Genomic DNA, 23926 nt, shown 5'->3' on the forward strand with positions numbered 1-23926 from the left:
GTCACAGCACCAGGCACCTGGATTAAATTCCCACCTTGGGAAACTGTGTGGAGTTTGCACATTCTCTCTGAGTCTGCGTGGGTTTCCTCCAGGTGCTCTGGTTTCCTCCCATACTTCAAACATGTGCAGGTCAGGTGAATTGGCCACGCTAAATTGCACATAGTGTTAGGTATGTTAGTCGGGGGTAAATATAGGGTAGGGGAATGAGTCTGGGTGGGTTACTCTTCAGAGGGTTGGGTTGGGCTGAAGGGCCTGCTTCTATACTGTAGGGAATCTAATCTAAACTTTGCGTAAATCTATGAAGAGAGATAATGGACAATCATTTATTGAAAATTCATTTTTACTTAATTCAAACTCTTGACAATTCTTTATTGAGCAAATATTAAAAGTTAAGGTGAGAAGGCAGGAGGATATAGAAGTGGAACAGCCTGCCAACCAAAATATATTTTTGAAGTTAATGTACCAACTTTCTGAGGATGTCAAAACTTAAGACCATAAGACCATAAGACATAGGAGTGGAAGTAAGGCCATTTGGCCCATCGAGTCCACTCCGCCATTCAATCATGGCTGATGGGCATTTCAACTCCACTTACCCGCATTTTCCCCGTAGCCCTTATTACTTCTATTTAACGTCATATGAAACTCATACATAAAATATTTCAATTATGAATTTTTGTTTCTCTATATGATGTCTTTATTATTCTTTGACCATGCAGGGAATTCACTGGAGCTACATACTTGAGGTACAGGAAGTTCTTCTACAACACGATGGTTGCATTCTTGTGCAACCCTGCATTATAGAAAAATCGTGCTTTAGAAACAGCACGTAGAGTGGGCAATGTAATCATGTTACAGCAACACACATTTTAAAAGTTCACACTTTAGAAACAGTGCCTCCAACTTGTCATTCACGTTATAGTGAATTCTCATTAATAAAACACGCATTATAGCGGAACTACCAGTATTACATTAAATGTAGCATTGATTCAATTCCTATATAGACCTGAAAGGTAGAATTTACTGGCCTATCACTATGGATTTAAACTGCTGCAAAGCTGAAGTTTGGTCATATTCTGTCATGACAGAATGAAAACCAAAAACCCATGCTATTCAAATATTATTACCAACTGCTAGAGCAAATTGAGTACGACTTTCTTAACTATGTTTTTAGATTCCTGAAGAAGGGCTTATGCGCGAAACGTTGATTCTCCTGCTCCTTGGATGCTGCCTGACCTGCTGCGCTTTTCCAGCAACACATTTTTCAACTTTAACTATGTTTTTAGTCTTGTATGGGAAATGGGTGTAGCATTACTTCTCATCCCTAGTTACCCTTGAACTGGGTACCTTGCTACATCATTTCAGAGAGCAGTTAAGAGTCAACCACAGTAGATGTGATCTATATGGAGTTCACTTCAGTAAGGCTTCTGACAAGGTTCCCCCATGGGAGACAGGTCAGCAAGGTTAGATCTCATGAAATACAGGGAGAACTAGCCATTTGGATACAGAACTGGCTCAAAGGTAGAAGACAGAGGGTGGTGGTGGAAGGTGGTTTTTCAGACTGGAGGCCTGTGACCAATGGAGTGCCTCAAGGATCGGTGTTGAGTCTACTATTTTTCATCATTTCTATAAATCATTGGGATGTGAGTATAAGAGGTACAGTTAGTAAGTTTGCTGATGACACCAAAATTGGAGGTGTAGTGGACAGTGAAGAAGGTTACCTCCGATTACAACAGGATCTGGACCAGATGGGTCAATGGGCAAAGAAGTGGCAGATGGAGTTCAATTTAGATAAATGCGAGGTGCTGCATTTTGGAAAAGCAAATCTTAGCAGGACTTATACACTTAATGATAAGGTTCTAGGGAGTGTTGCTGAACAAAGAGACCTTGGGGTGCAGATTCATAGGTCCTTGAAAGTGGAGTCTCAAGTAGATCGGATACTGAAGAAAACGTTTGGTATGCTTTCCTTTATTGGTCAGAGTATTGAGTACAGGAGGTGGGAGGTTATGTTGCGGCTGTACAGGACATTGGTTAGGCCACTGTTGGAATATTCCGTGCAATTCTGGTCTCCTTCCTATTGGAAAGATGCTGTGAAACTTGAAAGGGTTCAGAAAAGATTTACAAGGTTGTTGCCAGGGTTGGAAGATTTGAGTTATAGGAAGAGGATGAATAGGCTAGGGCTGTTTTCCCTGGAATGTCGGAGGCTGACGGGTAACCTTATAGAAGCTTATAAGATCATGAGGGGCATAGATAAGATAAATAGACTAAGTCTTTTCCCAGGGATGGGGGAGTCCAGAACTGGAGGGCATAGGTTTAGGGTGAGAGGGGAAAGATATAAAAGAGACCTAAGGGGCAACTTTTTCACTCAGAGGGTGGTGCGTGTGTGGAATGAGCTGCCAGAGGAAGTGGTGGAGGCTAGTACAATTGCAATATTTAAAAGGCATCTGGATGGGTATATAAATAGGAAGGGTTTGGAGGGATATGGGCCAAGTGCTGGCAGGTGGGACTAGGTTGGGTTGGGATATCTGGTCAGCATGGACGAGTTGGGCCAAAGATCTGTTTCCGTGCTGTATATCTTTAGGCTCTATGACTATTGTTTGTCTGGAGTCACATGTAGACCAGACCACGTAAGGTCAACAGATTTCCTTCCTTAAGGAACATTAAGGAAATAAATGGGTTTTTATGACAACTGATAATGGTCACTATTAGATTAGCTTTGTGAAAAAAAAAACCCAGATTTTCTTCTTGTCTTCAAATTTTTGCCATGGTGGCATTCAAAGCTAACAATGGTGAGGAGAGGAAAATATTTGTGCCAATCTCGTTGTCAACATTAGTCTGGGTCTCTAGATTATTAGACCACTGATATTACCACTACACCACCATCTCTCATAACTATTCTATGCTTTGAAATATGGTTTAGGTTTCTGAAGTTTTTTATCTTACCTGCACCAAGCGTTCAAACATGTGTGCAAGTGGTAAATAGGAAATGTGTATGTCAGAGGGTGATGCCACCCATTGTCCCTGTAAAGACACAACACACAACTCAGGTTTGAGTTAATAAAACAGACCTACCTCCACCAATCTTTCAAACATATGACCCAGAGGCAGGAAAGAGATTAGAGTATCATCTGGAGTTGGGACATTCACATTCTGCAAGATTATGGAGGATGATAGATAATGAAGTGAAAGGAAAGAATATAGGATAAGATAGATACACCCATGTTTAAATTCAGAGTAAAAAAAATCAAAGCACAGGAAAAAGAAATCTTGAAAAACTTAAATCTGAAGTTCTCCATAATTCTTAGTCATATTGTTAAATCATTAAACTTAACAGTATCACTGACTCAGCATATTAATGCAAAAAAAGTCCTTTAATACATGTATAAGCTACTGCCTACTGTTTACATAAAATTTTAAGTACATTCTTAGAATCAGGGAATTCTGAGGCACAGAAAGAGAGTGTCCAGTCCAACACAGCTATGATATCTAAAAGTATTGCTTCATCTCATTTGTCACCTATTTCTAAATATTTAATAACTTTTCTTTTAAAAACTGTGACAGGTTCTGCTTTTGGCTTGACATTCCATGGGGCAATAACATAATCACAATAATTTATTCCAACTTTTCAATCATTCTTTTACTGGTGATAATAGAATTATGTCCATTAGTCACCAATTCATTGACCAGCAGAGACAGTTTAATCAGAAATTTTCCCTTCTGGAATCACTTTCATCAGAATTGTGAAGTGATGTTCACAGAAACTTCATAGCAGTTCTTGCAATACTAGCTATGACTGCCTTACAATTAATGTTACTCGCTTGAAGAAAAGAGCACTCTATAAAGCAAGCAACTCATTAAACATTTAATGTCACAGGAGAGAGTGTGGGATCCAAGGGATATCAAATTCACCACTTGAAATGCCAAGTAAATAAAGATAAAATTTAATTGTATCTCAGTACACGTGACAATAATAAATCAAGCAAGAAGGCACTTTTGAAATGCAATATAAAATCATTTTCACATTAATTATTGTTCATGCTCTCTTAAAAATATCATACCTAACAAATCAATTTAAAATGACACCTGCACATCATAAAAAAAACACAAAATACAGATGCTATTTTGAAATACAGGGCATGATGATGGCACCTGGTGTTTACCTCTGTGACTTTCACAAATGCAGAGAAATTAGACACGATGTTTCTATGCGTCAGCATTGCCCCTTTAGGATTGCCTGTAAAGGGAACATGATCCATTAACTCATAAAATCAACATCAGGCCACTGTTAGAGTCGGAGCCAAACATGATGAAACTGGACATGTATCTTTCAATTATGTTAAGAGAAGAGACATTAAGTAGATGTGACACAATGAACTATAAAATGCCGAAATGTTTTTTTTATAGATTTTCAGCACAAAACTAATTTGGGTGAAGTATGAAAAATAATTGGGACATCCATAGCTGTTTAACTCTGAATGCAGTTTTATGATTTTTGTTGCCAATGGAAACAGCATATTGACCTTGGAAACTGGGAATATCCACTGAGAGAAAGCAGAAATGACTCATCAATTCCAGTAGTACTTGCCTGTGGTTCCACTTGTGAAACAAATAACAGCTAAGTCATCAGGTTGCGGTGGCTACAAAGATAGAAAACAACAGGTTATATAAAAAATGTCTTGACGAAAATCTCCAGTCTCATGTTTCTTTCACTTTTTAAATAGTCCGTAGGCATTGAGCTCAAAGCCAGTGATTGAAGACCTGGGTGCATTAAAGAATGTGGCCCACCTTCATGAACTACTAGAGTCCACATGGTGCAGAAACCCACAGTGCTATTGTCAAAACAGAGGCAAAACACCCACATTTATAAGTAGCCAAAAAGATATTTGAACCATTACATGTCAGTTTGTTACAAAAGTAATATTCTTGTTACTGAATTAGACAATCCATTCAGGACTGGGTATGAGTTAGCTCAGTTGGCTCAACAGCTGACTTGTGACTCAGAGTGACACCAGCAGAGGGAGTTCAAATTCTGTACTGGCTGAAGTTTCCATTAGGACCCACCTTTTCAACCTCACCGGAGGTGTGGTGACCCTCAGATTAAATCCACCACCATTTGTTTCTCTCCAAAAGTGGAATTATGGCAACTATAATTTTAACCAACAAGGAACACAATATAGGCTGCACCTTCAGTAAAGTGGTGAAGGAATGTTACATCGTTGGAGATGCCATCCTGTGAATGAAATATTGGACCGAAGCCTCACCTCTCCAGATATTCAGTAGGGTCAAAATTACTTCCTTGCAAGGATTCCGTGAGAACTGGCCAGACAGTTTGAACTTCCGGTGGGCAATTCCACTGCTCCCCAGGATCTTCCAATAAATTCTCCTACCCCTGAGTTAGCAGTAAAGACTGTGGATTGTGTCCAACTTACTTAACTGCTGAAATAGCTATTTCATCTTTGCAGTATCTTACATCATTGGATGATGGCTGTCCCTTGTCAGTGGATTTTCATGGAGTTGTATACATCATATCTTCAATCTGTGTCAGCAGAATTTATCTCTTAACCCATCTGCAGGTTTGTGTTGAAGCATGTAAACATTCTACTTCAATATATTGGTTATTCTGGATTCTCTCATTCGCTTTCAGTGATTATATTATTGGTGATTCCAATGTGTTCATTTCTTCAGTTCTACTATTTAAGGTTAGCTTCTCGCTTTACATGATCCCAGGATTCTTCCTGGGAAGGTAATATTCTGCTTGAACTCACCTCTTCTGAGTCACCTGAGCATCTAACATGAAAATTAAACCTGTCATAGTTACCTGTTCCACCAAATTGTATTGCACTCGGAGTTACATCAGATTTGTCAATTGATTCAAGTGGTGTACAATGTTCACTGGCTCTTATTTGGCTTATTTCTCCTTGCAAACCTTACTGACTCTTGCAGGTTGAGTGTTCTTCAGTGTTAATAGCAGTGGAAAATATTTGTGCCAATCCTGTTGGCAGTATGAAACAAATTTCCTACACAAACATAACTAATCCCAATAGATCTTGATTCTTGTTTAAGTTCTGCCATGGGTCTAGGAGCCTTATGAAATCTTCTACTACTGTCATTTATACTGGTTGCTTCTTGACATGTTATTCCTTAGGCTTACGTGGTTCAACCCCTTTCAGTATTTGATGATGATTGAGGTCAAGACACAACTTCCTACTCAAGAGCATGATGTGGAGGTGCCCGTGTTAGACTGGGGTGGACAAAGTTAAAAATTGCACAACACTATGTTATAGTCCAACAGGTTTATTTGGATGTACTAACTTTCAGAATGCTGCTCCGTTATCAGGTAGCTTTGGAAGAGAATCATAAGTCACAGAATTTATCGCAAAAAATTATCGTTTCAGTTGCATGACGCTTCTTTTAGAACTGGTTGCAGGTTTTGGTTCATGAATACATAAATCTCAGAACTTCTTTTAAGTCACATTCTCAAGATAAACTGAAGGTTTCACTTAAAAAAGGTGACATCTCAGCTCAGACAATACATTAAAAGCTGTGAGGTCAGAGTCTGTCTGTATGCCAATCTTGAGTCAGACAGGTTTTAGATTTTTAAAATTCAGATTAGATTAGATTCCCTACAGTGTGGAAACAGGCCCTTCAGCCCAACAAATCCATACCGACCCTCCGAAGAGCAACCCATCCAGACCCATTCCCCTACATTTACTAATGCACCTAACACTACGGGAAATTTACCATGGCCAATTCACCTGACCTGCATATCTTGGTACTGTGGGAGGAAACCGGAGCACCCGGAAGAAACCCATGCAGACACAGGGAGAATGTGCAAACTCCACACAGACAGTTGCCCGAGGCAGGAATTGAAACCGGGTCCCTGGCGCTGTGAGGCAGCAGTGCTAACCACTGAGCCATTGTGCCACCCCTATTTCGAAAGTAGGAATTTATAAAATATTACATGGGTTGCATTGACTGCCCATAGATTGTGCGGTTTTTGAGTAAAATAGAATGTGACTGCAAATATAAATTCTCCCCATAGATTTATATGTGTGCGCGCATCCATAGGTGTGTGTGTGTTTGTGCGCGTGAGAGTGTGAGAGAGAGAGAGAGAGCATGTCACAATACAGGTGACCCCACTACACTATACACTGTCTCACACAATCTTACATACTCTCACACTCACGCAGATGCTTTCTCATACATACCCTCTCTCTCATACACACACATATACACCTCCTACACTCATACCCATGTACGCACCCTCTCACAGGCGTAAACCCTCCATCACAGTTTACCAAGCATACACACACTCTCATGTGCACTCACACTCACATGCACACACTCACTCAGTGTCTCTCATTGATGTACACACACATATAAGTCTATGGGGTGAACTTGTATTTGGAGATACATTCTATATTGCTCAAAAAGTGCACAATCTGCAGCAGTCAATTTTATAAATTCCTTCTCTGGAAGTAGAACCAGTCTGACTCAAGATTGGGATACAGACAGACTCTAACCTCACACCTTTAATGTATTGTCTGAGCTGAGATGTCACCTTTATTTTATAAAGCTTTAGGTTATCCCGAGATTGTGACTTGAAAGAAGTTCTGGGATTTACATATTCATGAACTGAAACCTGCAACCCATTCTAAAAGATGAAAGACTTAACAGCAATCTGGGTTTGTTCAATATATCCTTACAGTTGCCTGACACCACAATATTTTGCTATATATTCTGTGCCTTAGGATCCTCTTCCAAAGCTACCTGATGAAGGAGCAGCACTCCGAAAGCTAATGCTTCCAAATGAACCTGTTAGACTATAACCTGGTGTTGTGTGATTTTAAAACTTACTCAAGTGCAAGAATTCTTGTTTGGGAAGTGTGTATAAAATTTCTGCTACTTGGGAGTCCCCTGTATTGGAGAGTTGCTTGTAACATACCATTAATCTTAACTGCTGTGATTTCTTGACTATGTAGTTGCTTTGTTCTTGGCTGTAGACCATGACTTAATAATATAGTGACACTCGTACTAGCGTCTCACTTGAAATTTGAGAGATGACTATTGACAAAACTATCAGTTTGTGAGAATATAAAATTTAGATAAAACGATTTTCCTTCATTTGTAGATTGTTCTACCTCATTAATAGGATATATGCAGCATCCTTTGATTTCTTGTTCTTCTGAAACAGTGTTCCACTTTTGCATATTTTCTGAAAGCAAAATATTGTATGACAGAATAAGCATGCACTTTTAATAGGTGGATATTTTCTGTGCCTGTGAGGTTTCTTTGCTTCACAGCACTGACGAGAATTTTTAGTGTTGGTACCTGTCCTAATCACTGTACTAGTTTTTCACACATGTCATTTATGGTTTTTTATCTTAAGAACTGAATGGATGACACAGATCTCCTGAAATATGGTTGATCTTCTCCTCTGTTGATCCTCTGCCCTGTTGATCCAAATTGCTTCTGGATTTCTACCTAGTCACCATCTGAATGGGTGGCTCTAGCATCAGCTTCCTTGAATTGCAATAAATCTGACAAAGACATAACAACAATTCCATCGAAGAATTCGGACTTGAAGTCATCATATTTGGAATTCAATAATACACTAATCTGTAGAAATCGTGAATGAAATCATCAATAAATTTCATTGGATGATAATATTTTTCTATCGTGTCTTGCTCTTTGAAGAATTTTATTAGTTCATAGGTTGAAGTGATTGTCAAAGGCTTTCAGCATCTGTTCAAAAGCTGCTGGTGCTTCTTAAACCCTTTAATGAGCTGTAAACTCATCAGCCATACTCCCAGTTGTATAGAGAAGTGTATGTACTTTTTCACTTTCTGATTTCGTATCCAATTTGGAAGATATTTGGAAGATGTGGGCGGCACGGTGGCACAGTTGTTAACACTGCTGCCTCACAGCGCCAGAGACCCTGGTTCAATTCCCGCCTCAGGCGATTCTCTGTGTGGAGTTTGTACATTCTCCCCGTGTCTGCGTGGGTTTCCTCCGGGTGCTCCGGTTTCCTCCCACACTCCAAAGATGTGCAGGTCAGGTGAATTGGCCATGCGAAATTGTCCATAATGTTAGGTGCATTAGTCAGCGGGAAATGGGTCTGGGTGGGTTACTCTGCGGAGAGTTGGTATGGGCCAAAGAGCCTGTTTCCACACTGTCGGGAATCTAATCTAAATAAAATAGATTATTCCTTTTCTGCATATTTACTGTTTGAATCTCACTGTTCATGGCTTTAATAAACAATTTCAACTTCAACTAATGCTGTACTCAATGATTATGCCCAAACAACATGGTTTAAGTCTCTTTTTTGAAGGATCTTTTCCGCAGCCTAAATAAAGTCTGTCTCCATTAGATCGGGTTCGGTCAGGCTTTGAAACTGCCCAACATTATCACTTCAGTAAATAAAAATTGAAACAACTGCAGATGCTGTAAATCAGAAACAAAACCACAAGTTGCTGAAATGCTCAGCAGGTCTGCGAAGAGAAATCAGAGTTAATGTTTCGGGTCCAGCGACCCTTCCTCAGAACTGCAGCTTTTGTTTCTAATGATCACTTTAATTACAGGCTTTGTGACATCTCAGATCTGCAGCTTGGATTGATGTTTCTATCAAAGCCCTTTACATCCATTTCTTGGGATCTGTTCACTGGGCGGCAACATTCAGTCTGAGTTTTAAGTGATTTGTTTTCTCATTTTTCTAGCCTAGAATACCACACCATTTCGAAGACTTTCCTAGCCTACTGGGATTTTAAGCTTTAATCTCGCCACCTCCAACATCTGTTTGCACAACACAGATGTCAGATTTAAGCTAGTTCTCACAGCCCACCACTTCATGGAGTTACTAATTCTCCTTCTCCAGGGAGTTGCTAACTCCTGTATATCTCTTACCATGCTGAAATGCTTTTACCATTCACTGGAATGTTCTGTCATTGTCACATAAATTGTTCTTGTAGGGCTGTTAAATCTTCAGCTCATCCCTGCTGGGGTTTGCTGGTTATCTGAGCTGATGACTTTACTGCTATTGGATTAAAATCTGTGCAACTCCGTCCCCAAAAGCACCATGGATGTTCATAAGGCACATGGTATACAGCGGTTTAACAAGGTGAAGCCTGATAACTTCAATTTTTGTAGGAAACCTATATTTTAATGTACAAAATAGAATATTTCACACAACACCTGGAAAAGCCCATGAGATAGATATTGTACAGTCCAGATATTCAATTTTCCCAAAATTGGTCCAAAATCATTTGTACTTCCAATCTTTTCCTTTGCTGGACTGGAAACTCTTCACTCCTGAATTGTCTGTCACAGTCCAAGTGTTTCTGGTGACTTTACAATCTAGGTTACAGTAGGCAATCTTCCAGTCCCATTCTAACTCCTGGCGAGTTTAGTCTTTCCAAATGGAAGTTCCTTGCATTCCTGCAAAACAAGCCACAACCTCTTGCTGCTCTCACGCTTGGAAGATTAACTCTGTCTTTAAGTTGACAACATTTGCTCTTTCAAAGCCAATTTCCATGGCAACATGAACAACATGGGCCTTGATCCAGGTAGAGATGCTGATTGATTGTATGCAAGAGCCCAATTCCTTCTTTGCAGAACAAAATTAACTATTTAAAAACACAATTACTTACAATCCAACATTATCAGCACTTTTCTAGAGCTAGAATCAGAATTAGGTTTATTGTCACATGTACATGAGTACAGCGAAAAATTTACAATGTAACCATTTGGTAGGTACAAAACCTTAGGAATAAATTAGAAGAATAAAGTAGTAAGAAGTGCAGAATTACAGTCATTCCAAGCAGAGAAGAAGAGCAGAGGTGTCCAGGCCGGGACCTCGCCTCCAGTCACTGCTGAGTTATACCTTGAGGCTCTCAAACCTGGAAGTCCACACTGGCTTCACCTCCTGGTTCAAGGTTGGGAGTCCGCAATGAGGCCTGAAGTCCGCACTGGCCTCACCCCGGACATCGCCGATGCCGTCAAATGAGAGAAGGTAAGAAGAAAGAAAAAAAAATGAAGAGAGGGTAAAGAAAAGTAACGGACAGAGCGGATGAGCTCCAGCTCCTAGTCTGCCGCCATCTTGGATCCAACTGGTGTAACCATTGTGAATACACATGCTGCTGCCATTGTTTCCAAGCATAAACATTGCATCCTCTTCTCAGTAAAACAATTTGGGCCCCAATTAATCTCTAAACATCAAAGCCAGGCTTTCTGTCAGTCAGAATTCAGGACAAGCCATTTGAATCCTTTTATTTTATACCAAATTTAAAGATATTCCCAAAATATAACAGTGTTACAAAACTTCATAATCGTAACACCATCATCTTGAAGAAGGATAATTACAGATGAGCAAGTAATGCTTGCCTTGCCAGTGACACACACATCCGTTGGTGAATAAAAAGAAACAAATTTAAAGCTACATCCCCAAAACTCAAGGGTTAAATAAAATACATTTATCCAGTTTCCCAAATAAAAATTACAGGAATACTGTCCAATGATTAGCAGCTCCTACGTTAATCCTGAACGATGGATATAATTAAAATTTACTTACTTTTGGCTTCCATTTTTGATCTCTTCCAGCATACTAGGGGTAAAATAAAAATGAATGATAAATTTGAAGTTATGATTTAATTTCTGGCATGCAAATCATCGATATTTAACAAATCAGGTTTATATTCCATATGCTTGTTTATAAATAGCACAATTTTGCCTTTGGACCCATATCCCACACATTCATCTGAAAGCAAGCTACTAATTTCATCCTTCTAATCTTATTCAATAGATAATCTACTGTTTGTATATTTATAGAAGTCAGAAATGTAAACCATCATTACACAATAACTTTTGCAAGGAGGAAAATTGAGACATTTCTTTTACACCAACAGTGATATTCACCTGCCCTCACTGAGTAATCAGAGAACTAACGATTGCAATAATATTTGTCTGGTTTGCATGCTGTATGACTCTATGATTCAAAATGACCCACAATCAATTTTATCCCAGGCTGAGATGCTAATTTCACATCTGTACCATGACTAAGACTGTTCAAATGCAACTCAGTTGCATCGCTCAATTCCACCCTGTTTCAGCTAATCTGGTGTTGAAATCCTCAAATTATACTTTTGTTACCTCTAGAGTTGACTATTGCCAGGCATAATTGATTGATCTCCTATGCTGAACACTTTATAAATTTGAGGTACTCTAAAATTCTGCTACGTAGTCTTAACTCACATGAGGTATGATCATCCATCATTTAAGTGTGCGCTGACAACTAATGGCTCTCGTTTAAACAATGCTAAGATATCATAATACTTATACTCATTTCCAAATCTAATCTTGGAATCACCTTTCCGAATCTCTGCAATTTTCTCCAGTCCTACATCTCTCCATGTCACCTGCCCTCCATTAACTCTGGCCTTTTAATAACCTCCATTTTAATCCATCCCATCACGAAGGTGTGCAAAGAGGTTCCCGGGGCCCAGGTTCTGGAATTGTCCCCTCAAGATGCTCCTGCAAAATTACTCCTTTGGCCAAGCTATTGCTCATTTGCCCTGATGTCTTTGAATGTATCTCGTACAAAGTAAAATAGATGGGGAAGCAATGGCATAATGGGAATATCAATAGACCATGAATCCAGGACCACAGGTTTATGTTTAACAGACATAGAACAGTACTGTACAGGAACAGACCCCTCAGCCCACTATGTCTGTGCCAACCATGATGCCATTCCAAACTAATCACATTTGTCTGCATGTGGTCTGTATTCCTCTATTGCCTGCCTGTTCCCGTATATGTCTAATGGCCTCTTAAACTTTTCTATTAATTCTATTTCTACAACCTCCCTTGGCAGCTCAATCCAGGCACCTACCACTTTCCATTTTAAAAAAAACTTGCCTTGCACATCTCCTTTAAACTTGCTCCCCATCTCACCTTAAACCTATGGCCCCTAATGTTTAACATTTCTCCCCTGAGGTCGATTTGAATACATGGTAGCGGGTGAAATTTAAATTTTGAAAAAAAATGCCTGGAATTAAAAACTAGTCTAATGATGATCATGTCACCACTATCAATTACTGTAAAAACCCATCTGGCTCACAACAGAAGGAAATCTGCTAACCTTACACTGTCTGGCCTAGAGATGACCTACAGAAACCATCTCCAGCAACATCATTGACTCTGATCTGATATCTGGATCATTAGGGACAGGCAATAAATCCTTGTGAAGTGATACCCACATCCTATGAAAAACTATTTTATGAGTAGGGGTGAGGATGCTTAGGGACATAAACAGGAGAGCTACATGTGTACGAGACCTGTAGGGTATAGGACTAGCTAAATTCACCTTACAGATAGCTACTGCAAACTCAAATGCCCCACTCTATGGTGTACTCATTAAGAGTTTATAATACTCCTCTGAACTGCTTTAGTTGTTTGACCAAAATTAGAGGTTTTCATAAACAATAGAGGTTGCTATTGTATTCCATTCTTTGAAATTGTGAACTTACATAACCACATAAGGTAACATTCACCCAGAAGAGGCTGGGTGAATTTACCATTCATCTCTACGCTGCATTCAATTAGAACATTGTATGCCGTTTACACGTCAGCCCGCAAATAACAACACTGGATTGTTCTTGGCACCTCACCTCAATTGTCTTCAAAGATACAATTTCAACTCCACTGTTAATTCCTCGTTGCTTTAGCTCAGTTCCAAAAGGATCCATGATAACGATGATCTTAACATCTGGCGTTTGCTTACTTTCCACACTGTTTAATACAGATTCTGCTTTGGCTTGTTTTTCACAGAATACAATTGCAATATCCGCTAAGAATAAAGAGGTATCTGGTTAATTACTTATTTAAGTACAAGGGGGAAGATGAAGTGGCAATAATGGTATACTTTCAACATGTATCTATATTTGATATGAATGGTATAGGAGCATTTTATATATACATAAAACACTCCTGTGGCATTCATATCAAATGATTCTTTGAGAAGTTAAGGAATGCATTGGTTACAGAAATGCATTTGTAGGCCTAATGCCCTGAGAGATGCCTGTGTGTGCCATTTAATTTCAATGATCCACAAAGGATTATGTTCAGGATATTCTAACTTCATTTGAGGGCTTACCGAAAGTATAATTTCATCTCAGTAACATTTTCAGAAACTGTCATGAATAACTATGTTTTGAAAAGAAATCATAATGTTACTGCAAGGCCTAGGTGGAAGTAGTGCATGATCATTGTAGGTGCAACTATGGTAAGATCAGGAGTTAAGCATTTGTCTGATGCCAGGTCAGATGGATGGAAGTGGGGCATGTCATGAAGGCAGCAGGGGATTTAAAAGGAAAGCAAAGGGCTAAACTCTTTGCATTTAAAGTATCATTACATATTAGGGAGTAGCCAAATTAAGAACTTTGTCAGTTCAGATGGTCGTCACCCTCTTAGCATGGCATGGGCACTGGAATATTGGAGACAATAGTGATAAACGGCTCCATTTCGGAATGGCAGGCAGTGACCAGTGGGGTACTGTAGGGGTCCGTACTTGGACCACAGCTTTTTACAATGTATGTTAATGATATAGAAGATGGTATTAGCAATAACATTAGCAAATTTGCTGATGATATTAAGCTGGGTGGCAGGGTGAAATGTGAGGAGGATGTTAGGAGATTACAGGGTGACCCGGACAGGTTAGGTGAGTGGTCAGATGCATGGCAGATGCAGTTAATGTGGATAAATGTATGGTTATCCACTTTGGTGGCAAGAACAGGAAGGCAGATTACTACCTAAATGGAATCAATTTAGGTAAAGGGGCAAGACAGAGAGATCTGGGTGTTCTTGTACACCAGTCAATGAAGGTAAGCATGCAGGTACAGCAGGTAGTGAAGAAGGCTAACAGCATGCTGGCCTTCATAACAAAAGAGATTGAGTATAGAAGCAAAGGGGTTCTTCTGCAGCTGTACACGGCCCTGGTGAGACCACACCTGGAGTATTGTGTGCAGTTCTCATCTCCAAATTTGAGGAAAGACATTCCGGCTATTGAGGGAGTGCAGCATAGGTTCACGAGGTCAATTCCTGGAATGGCGGGATTACCTTACGCTGAAAGACTGGAGCAACTGGGCTTGTATATCCTTGAGTTTAGAAGACTGAGAGGGGATCTGATTGAGACATATAAGATTATTAAAGGATTGGACACTCTGGAAGCAGGAGACATGTTTCTGCTGATGGGTGAGTGCCGAACCAGAGGACACAGCTTAAAAATACGGGGTAGACCATTTAGGACGGAGATGAGAAACATCTTCACCCAGAGAGTGGTGGCTGTGTGGAATGCTCTGCCCCAGAGGGCAGTGGAGGCCCAGTCTCTGGATTCATTTAAGAAGAGTTGGATAGAGCTCTCAAGGACAGTGGAATCAAGGGTTATGGAGATAAGGCAGGAACAGGATACTGATTAAGGATGATCAGCCATGGTTCGAAGGGCAGAATGGCCGACTCCTGCACCTATTGTCTAATGTCTAATTATTTGGATTCTACGCAAGCACCAGGAAGATTGCCGCTGAGAAATACACATTGTGTTTTCAGAAATCAAGACCACCAGAAGTTAGCAGCAGCAGCCTTCATAGGGAGGATAAGCACGAGAAGGACTTGGACAGGCTAGGAGAGTGAGCAAAAAAGTGGCGAATGGAATACAATGTGCAAAAGTGTGAGGTTATACACTTCAGTTTTTGTCTCCATTCTTTCTACTATGTTGTAAACAGAGAAAGGCTTCAGAAATGCGAAGCTCTAAGGGACATGGGTGTCCTAATTCAGCATTCTATTGAGGTTAGCATGCAGGTTCAGTTGACAGTTAGGAAGAGAAATGCAGTGTTAGCATTCATTTCAAGGCTAGAATACAAGAGCAGAGGTGTATTGCTGAGACTCTATAAAGCTCTGAATGGACCACATTTGGAAAGTGTGAGCAGTTTTGGGCTCTGTATTTTATTGGAGAGGGTCCAGAGAAGGTTTACAAGAATGATCCTGGGATGAAGAGCTAGTGATATTATGAGTGGTTGAGGACTCTGGATCTGTACTCAGTGGAGTCTAGAAAGATGAGGGGTGATCTGATTGAAACATACAGAATATGGAGAGGCCTGGATAGACTGGATGTGGAGAACTTGTTTCCACTGGTAGGAGAGACTAGGGCCTGAGAGCATAGCCTCAGAGTAAAGGGACAACCCTATAGAACTGTGATGAGGAGGAATTTCTTGAACTAGAGGGTGGTTAATCTGTGGAACTCATGTTGACAGGGCTGTGAAGGCCATTGAGTGCATTTAAGACAGAAATAGATAGGTTCTCGCTTAATCAGGAGATCAAGAGGGAGAATGCAGGAGAATGGGGTTAAGAATCATTTCAGCCTTGATTAAGTGGCAGAGCGGACTCTTTGGGCTGAATGGCAAAATTCTACCCCTGTACCTTTTGGTGCTCCCTTTGCCTTCTCAGCTCCCTATGGTGCAGTGGCAGACTTTGGCACAAACTCTCTCCATTAGTCTATTATAAAGGATGAAATTATGGCACATCTGGATAATAGTAACAGGATAGGACAGAGTCAGCATGGATTTATGAAGGGGAAATCATGCTTGACTAATCTTCTTGAATTTTTTGAGGATGTAACTCAGAAGATGGACGAGGGAGATCCAGTGGATGTAGTGTACCTGGACTTTCAGAAAGCTTTTGATAAAGTCCCACACAAGAGGTTAGTGAGTAAAATTAGGGCGCACGGGATTGGGGGCAAAGTACTAGATTGGATAGAGAATTGGTTGGCTAATAGGAAACAAAGGGTAGTGATTAACGGCTCTATTTCGAAATGGCAGGCAGTGACCAGTGGGGCACCGCAGGGATCCGTGCTGGGACCGCAGCTTTTTACAATATATGTAAATGATATAGAAGATGGTATCAGCAATAACATTAGCAAATTTGCTGATGACACAAAGCTAAGTGGTAGGGTGAAATGTGATGAGGATGTTAGGGGATTACAGGGTGACCTGGACAAGTTAGGTGAGTGGGCAGATGCATGGCAGATGCAGTTTAATGTGGATAAATGTCTGGTTATCCACTTTGGTGGCAAGAACAGGAAGGCAGATTACTACCTCAATGGTATCAAATTAGGTAAAGGGGCTGTTCAGAGAGATCTGGGTGTTCTTGTCCACCAGTCAATGAAGGTAAGCATGCAGGTACAGCAGGTCGTGAAGAAGGCTAATAGCATGCTGGCCTTCATAACAAGAGGGATTGAGTATAGAAGCAAAGAGGTGCTTCTGCAGCTGTACAGGGCCCTGGTGAGACCACACCTGGAGTACTGTGTACAGTTCTGGTCTCCAAATTTGAGGAAAGACATTCTGGCTATTGAGGGAGTGCAGCGTAGGTTCACGAGGTCAATTCCTGGAATGGCAGGATTGCCTTACACGGAAAGACTGAAGCGACTGGGCTTGTATACCCTTGAGTTTAGAAGACTGAGAGGGGATCTGATTGAAACGTATAGGATTATGAAAGGACTGGACACTCTGGCAGGAGGGAACATATTTCCGTTGATGGGGGAGTGCCGAACCAGAGGACACAACTTAAAAATACGGGGTAGACCATTTAGGACAGAGATGAGGAGAAACTACTTCACCCAGAGAGTGGTGGCTGTGTGGAATGCTCTGCCCCAGAGGGCAGTGGAGGCCCAGTCTCTGGATTCTTTTAAGAAAGAATTGGATAGAGCTCTTAAAGATAGTGGAGTCCAGGGGTATGGAGATAAGGCTGGAACAGGATACTGATTAGGAATGATCAGCCATGATCATATTGAATGGCGGTGCAGGCTCGAAGGGCAGAATGGCCTACTCCTGCATCTATTGTCTATAGTACCTGCAGCAGCCTGATCCCTGCTATGGTCATTTACAACCTGCCTCAACCTCAGTTTTAATTAGACACACAACCTGTTTCCAACCAAATTAGATTAGATTAGATTACAGTGTGGAAACAGGCCCTTCGGCCCAACAAGTCCACACCGACCCGCCGAAGTGCAACCCACCCGTACCCTTACCTAACACTACGGGCAATTTAGCACGGCCAATTCACCTGACCTGCACACCTTTGGACTGTGGGAGGAAACTGGAGCACCCGAAGGAAACCCACGCAGACACTGGGAGAACGTGCAAACTCCACACAGTCAGTCACCTGAGGCGGGAATTGAACCCAGGTCTCTGGCACTGTGAGGCAGCAGTGCTAACCACTGTGCCACCGTGCCGCCCACCAATTAGGGGCTGTCATGGCAAAATCTGAAACTCAGTCAGGCTCCCACCAGGGTTAGGCTCCTAATTTAAAAACCAAAGCAATGCCTGTTTCCAGCCTCCAGTGGGAAAAGCCAGCCCAAATATTTTTAATGTTTTATTTATAGAATGAAATGCATTGAGAAAGGCATGGTAAAATTCAATCTCACATAGTGTGAGAATGCAAGAATAGAATGATACCAGGAGTTCAGTGAACTATACAGGTGGCTTTAAGATCATTGTTTGTAATAAGTTTGCTGTTTCCTTGGGATGTGCAAATTAGTATGGTGTGAAAATAATCATTTCTTCTCTTGTCTGGAAAAGGAAGGGCTGCATTTAGAAAGAGACTTTGATAACTACTGTACATCCCTTGGTACCCTGTAAACAGCCAGTTGGGTGCTTTTGACGTATAGTTGTGGTGTGATGCAGGAAACGCAGCAACCAATTGCTGCGTAGCAACTTCCACAACTATTGTGATAAGTATTGTTTGTGATGTTGATTGAGAAATTGATATTGGCCAGAATGTAAGGGATAACTTCAAAGCAATGCCTTGGGCTCTTTTGCAGTCACCTGAGAACTTCGATTTAAAGTTTCACCTAAAAATGCCCCTCCAACATTGCAACATCCGTTCAAAGATTAAAAATGGAAAATGCTTGAAAAACTCAGCAGGTCCAGAAGAAGCTGTAGAGAAAGAAACATAAATAATGTTTCAAGGCCAATGACTTCTTTGGAAACTGAAGAAAGTTGCCTTTTGTATTGTGTTGAGCTCAAGTCCTGGATCAGGTCTTACTTAGATTACTTACAGTGTGGAAACAGGCCCTTCAGCCCAACAAGTCCACTCCGACCCGCCAATGCGCAACCCACCCATACCCCTACATCTACCCCTTTCACCTAACACTACGGGCAATTTAGCATGGCCAATTCACCTGACCTGCACATCTTTGGACTGTGGGAGGAAACCGGAGCACCCGGAGGAAACCCATGCAGACACAGGGAGAATGTGCAAACTCCACACAGTCAATCGCCTGAGGCGAGAATTGAACCCAGGTCTCTGGCGCTGTGAGGCAGTAGTGCTAACCACTGTGCCGCCCACACTGTCTTGAACCCACAATTTTAAGACTCACAGACCAGTGTGCTACAGCCAATGTCTATAATGACAGTATTGTCATAACTTCTTGCTCCGTGTGAGATCTGTTACTAGTGGATGATTGTTACTGATTTGGAGTTATCAGTACTTGATTTTATTACCTTTGACTGGTCATGAAGACCATAGGATGTTTGGAGCACACATAGACCATTTGAATCTGGTCTAATTTCTCTCTAATTTTCTTTCAATTCCCATCATTGCTTTAAAACATCCTCTGCATGTGAGTGGAGTCAGCAAATCTACTTAAGTGATCAAAGGAAATGAAAGATTTGCATTTATATATGGCCTTTCACACTAGATGTACAATTAATTTGGTACTTTTTTTGAAGATAGTCAATGAGCTCATGGCTGATTTAATTATGTTCAAATCCCACTTTTCTGCCTTTTCCCCACATCCTTCATCCCCTTACTGATTAAAAATCTATCCCAGTCTTTAAGCAGCCTCAACAGACTTCCGCAGTAAAGAATTCCACAGATCTCCTCCCAGAGAAAAAAACCCTCCTCATCTTTGATAAATAAGTGGTCTGTTATCCTGAAATCTTAAATGGGTGACCCTTTATGTGTGATTCTGACACTGGGTATGAATCCCTCAATCAACATCGCAAAGACCAGATTATCCAGTTATTGCCAGAAGAGAATTGTTTAAGACAATGGTGGGATTTGAAAGAAAATTAGAGGGAAACCTCTTCACTCAGTTATTAAAATGTGCAACTTAAGTCAACAAGGAGTGTTTGAAGTAAAGCATAGATACATTTAAGATGAAACAGATTAACTGTGCAAGCCAGAAAGAAATGGATGGTTCTGCTAATAGTTCTAGGTGAGGTGGGAAGGGAGAGGCTGGAGTGGAGATAAACACTAATATTAACTGGTCTGTATGACCGAATTCTACGCAACAAATGCCAAATCTAAAGGCAAACATTAAAAAACACAAATAGTTCAGTAATAAGATGCAAAACAATTCTCAAATTAGATCAAAGTGTTCCTAAATTCTTCCAGTGGCATAATTCCTTAATGAGTTGCTTTTTTAGGTCATTAATTCATAACTCAGCAATGGGAGAAAGAAATTTGCTCTTAGGTTTCTGCTGTTGTCCCTCTGGCAGTACTCAACTGCAGAGATATAGGAGTGAGCCTGGTAACTTGTTATTTCCTTATGGTCTGGAAATTAATAAGCCTTCTCAAATGGAATGGCCTCATAAAATGAATACAAAGAAAACTTGCTTATTAGCTTTTATAGTGGCCCTCCAATCTTCTGGGTACTTTCTGAAAAGACATCTAAATTGTATATATGTGCCCCTACTGACTGTGAACACATAGTGGCACTCAAGTGATCTTTGAAGAAAATATTTTAAAATTGCCTATCTCAGCTAAATACCTCATAGTCAAGTTTATATCCTGTCAAATTGAGGTGTTTCACACCAGAGAATATTTGGGAATTTACATTTTGAATTTAAACAAAATTTCAATTGAAAAGAAGGTTTGCTTTGGAAAACTTTTTAAACTGTGTTTCTTTGTTCGCATGTTTGTGCACTAATCTGCTTTCTCATGGGGAATATCAATTGTTACATTGAATTGGTGCACTTAAACTTCACAGCTGCCAAAATGTGTGAGTACAAAAAGTACTAAGAGGAGATATGAAGTAGAAGCTCTCCATCCTGCACTCATCAGAACTTGGAAGCAAGAAACAGACTTGAATAAATGAACTCACTTTATTCAGCAAGAAAAGGGTGCTCATTGGCTGGGCCATCATTGACCTGAAGATGCAGTAACTATTAATTTTAATTCTCAGACCAATCAAGTAGATTCCAATTGGTCACAGTGTTGTCATGGCGATGTAGTAGTGATTAACTCTCTCCATTATCCCTTTTCTTAAAAAAAATGCTCATTGCGTAAATTCCTTTTGCCGACAGAGGATCTTTGTATTTACATATGTAGCTTCCAGCACATGAAAATGTATCATATTGAATGCCCAGCTGATGATCTTAATTTGGTTTCTGGTGTAACGCTCAGCACAGGGAGAAAGTGAGGACTGCAGATGCTGGAAATCAGAGTCGGGTGTGTGATGGTGGAAAAGCACAGCGGTCATGCAGCATCCGAGAAGCAGGAGAATCAACGTTTCGGGCATAAGCCCTTCATCAGGAATTTCTGATGAAGGGCTCATGCCCGAAATGTCGATTCTCCTGCTTCTTGGATGCTGCATGACCTACTGTGCTTTTCCAGCACCACACTCTTGAATTGTAACTCTCAGCACAGTCTGGATTATTTAATAAATGATTTCTAACAGCAGGATCATTTCTGATCTGCTTTCTGAGGCTAGTAAGCATATCCTGGTTGAGCATGATCGAAGCACAGGCACCACAATAGCTTAAGATGACAGCTCACTACCACCTTCTCTCTGGCAATTAGTGATGGGGAAATAAATACTCACCCAATCAGTATTGCCTATGTCCCATGAGACAATTAAAAAATTATGGTTGCTCCGAATGGCCACCAGGACATGCTGTTTAATATAGTTCATGGCACTAAAACTCCTACCACACATTATTCATTTTTGTGTGGAAGACAAAGCATCCTTTTAGCTTGACAGCACATCCTGTTAATGGAGAACACCACTTATGGATTTATTACATGAAGCAGCTAGCTTCACCTATTGTTCAAGCTTCCAGGATAATCTGAGGTAATCTGGATACCACTCATGCTCAATACTCCCGTTAATTCTTCTTTTGGTGTGCATTCCTAAAAGACCTATGACTGAACGTCAATGCTGTGACAGACTTTTTAGTGTATGTGGATCCTTGGAGGAACCTTGGACCAGTTGCGCAGCTCAGAGCCAGATGTGGTGAAAATAATCTTTTCCTAAATTTTCATGATACACAAGTGATTTGATTAGATATCTGTTGTCACATAAGTTTGTATCAATATGCCCTATCAAGCTTACAAATGGCTAGGGTCCTATTTACGAGGTTGCCAATAAGAATGATCATGTAAGTGTGGAACTACAGAAATCTCAACATGTATATTGACCAGTCAATGCAGGCTTTTGGTGGATAGTGTTGAGAATTCATTGTCAGACTTCTCAACCAACACACTGAGGAAAGGAAAGTCACTTGATTGTTCCATTTCAAATGATAAATTTGAGGGCAGCATGAAGTTTATTAAACTACGCAAAGAAATTCTTTGATGCAGCTGCAGATTCAAATATCACCAGCATGGAATCTACATATTTAACATATACAAGTGGTAGCAAATTAGTAGTCTTTCCATCAAAGATGCATTTCTCATGGTAACCATCAAGATCTTAGCAAAGTCTGGGCCTAAAGAGGATCCCATGATAACATCATCCATTTGGGTATGCATGGTATCATTGTAACTTAACTCAACTGCACAAGTTTCAAAGTTCATAAGTTTGATGAACTTTGTAATCTATATGTCTGAATCTATGACATAATGACATGGTGCAAATGTCAATAGTTTCTTTGAGTGTTATGTTGGTGAATAAGCAAGCAGTATTAAAAGAGTACATGGACATGCTATTGCCCTCAATATGGAAATTGTGTAATAGTCTTAGCAATTATGAAGGAATCCTTCACTGAGTACATGGAAAACTCAATGACATCTGGTTGTAAAAGCTCCCACAACCATTTGGCCAACTCATGCTGTGCAGAGCCAATTGTAGATAGAAGAGGGTATAAAGAGACACTGCTTTTGTGTCTCTTTGGTAGAGTGTACATAGTGGATACAGTAAGCCATGAGGACGAATCTTAAGGTTACCAACCTTACAGAAGTCCACCAGGAAACACCTGCATTTGTATGGTCTTCTAGATACAAACTTAGAACTGTCATTGCGCACAGCGTGGTGATGAAATCACATTTGTTGAGTGTGACTACTTCATGTCCTTTGTCAGGTTCACATATTTGTACTATGGCATTTACCTTGAGATTCTGCAATGCTACTGGCCATTCTCATGGTGAGTGAAAATGTTTTCAGTAGGTATTCCATAATATGCAACCCATTAAGAAGAGTCAAGAACTGAAAGAATGAACTGTGAGAAAAAATGCACAGGCATGTTCAAAAATAATGAAATTAAATTATTTGTTTAAAAAAACCTACCTTTGTTTAGGATGTAGGAAATGGCTTCATCTCCCAATGTATCATACAATGGTACCACCACCATGGAGTAGGTGTAACAGGCCTGTTCAATAATAACCCACTAAAGTGGGTGGGAGAGAGTGTTTAACATTAGAAATGCATGCTCAGCTACATCAACATTCAGCTGACTGATTATATGGTTAAATATTGAAACAACAATCTGTTAGGCACATAATTACCCCTTCTGGAACAAGTTGGATGGGTTGATCATTGACTCAGAGGTCAACTTAACAACTACACTAAAAATACAAAAACTAATATTTAAATATAGTTACAAATCATTCAGGTACAGACCAATGAAGAGCAAACTGAACATAGAAGGCAACTGTGGTCAGGAGT

At 40.4% G+C, this 23926-nt stretch overlaps 1 protein-coding gene across 3 annotated transcripts in view; it reads right to left on the bottom strand.

Moving 5' to 3' along the window:
- LOC140495872 (long-chain-fatty-acid--CoA ligase 1-like) overlaps positions 1 to 23926 on the bottom strand; it is a 155169-nt gene that overhangs the window by 25175 nt on the left and 106068 nt on the right. For 2 of the 3 annotated variants that reach the window (XM_072595086.1, XM_072595106.1), the window contains 6 exons: positions 23549 to 23648; positions 13659 to 13837; positions 11564 to 11596; positions 4583 to 4634; positions 4158 to 4231; positions 2941 to 3018 (listed from right to left, as the gene is read on the bottom strand). In XM_072595086.1, the coding sequence (XP_072451187.1) occupies positions 2941 to 3018; positions 4158 to 4231; positions 4583 to 4634; positions 11564 to 11596; positions 13659 to 13837; positions 23549 to 23648 (516 nt within the window). Of the gene's footprint in view, positions 1 to 2940; positions 3019 to 3069; positions 3148 to 4157; positions 4232 to 4582; positions 4635 to 11563; positions 11597 to 13658; positions 13838 to 23548; positions 23649 to 23926 lie in introns of all 3 variants that reach the window. The other variant, XM_072595096.1, reaches the window with a different exon arrangement.

The sequence above is a fragment of the Chiloscyllium punctatum genome, chromosome 2 (assembly GCF_047496795.1).
Source record: "Chiloscyllium punctatum isolate Juve2018m chromosome 2, sChiPun1.3, whole genome shotgun sequence".
Taxonomy (NCBI): Eukaryota; Metazoa; Chordata; class Chondrichthyes; order Orectolobiformes; family Hemiscylliidae; genus Chiloscyllium; species Chiloscyllium punctatum.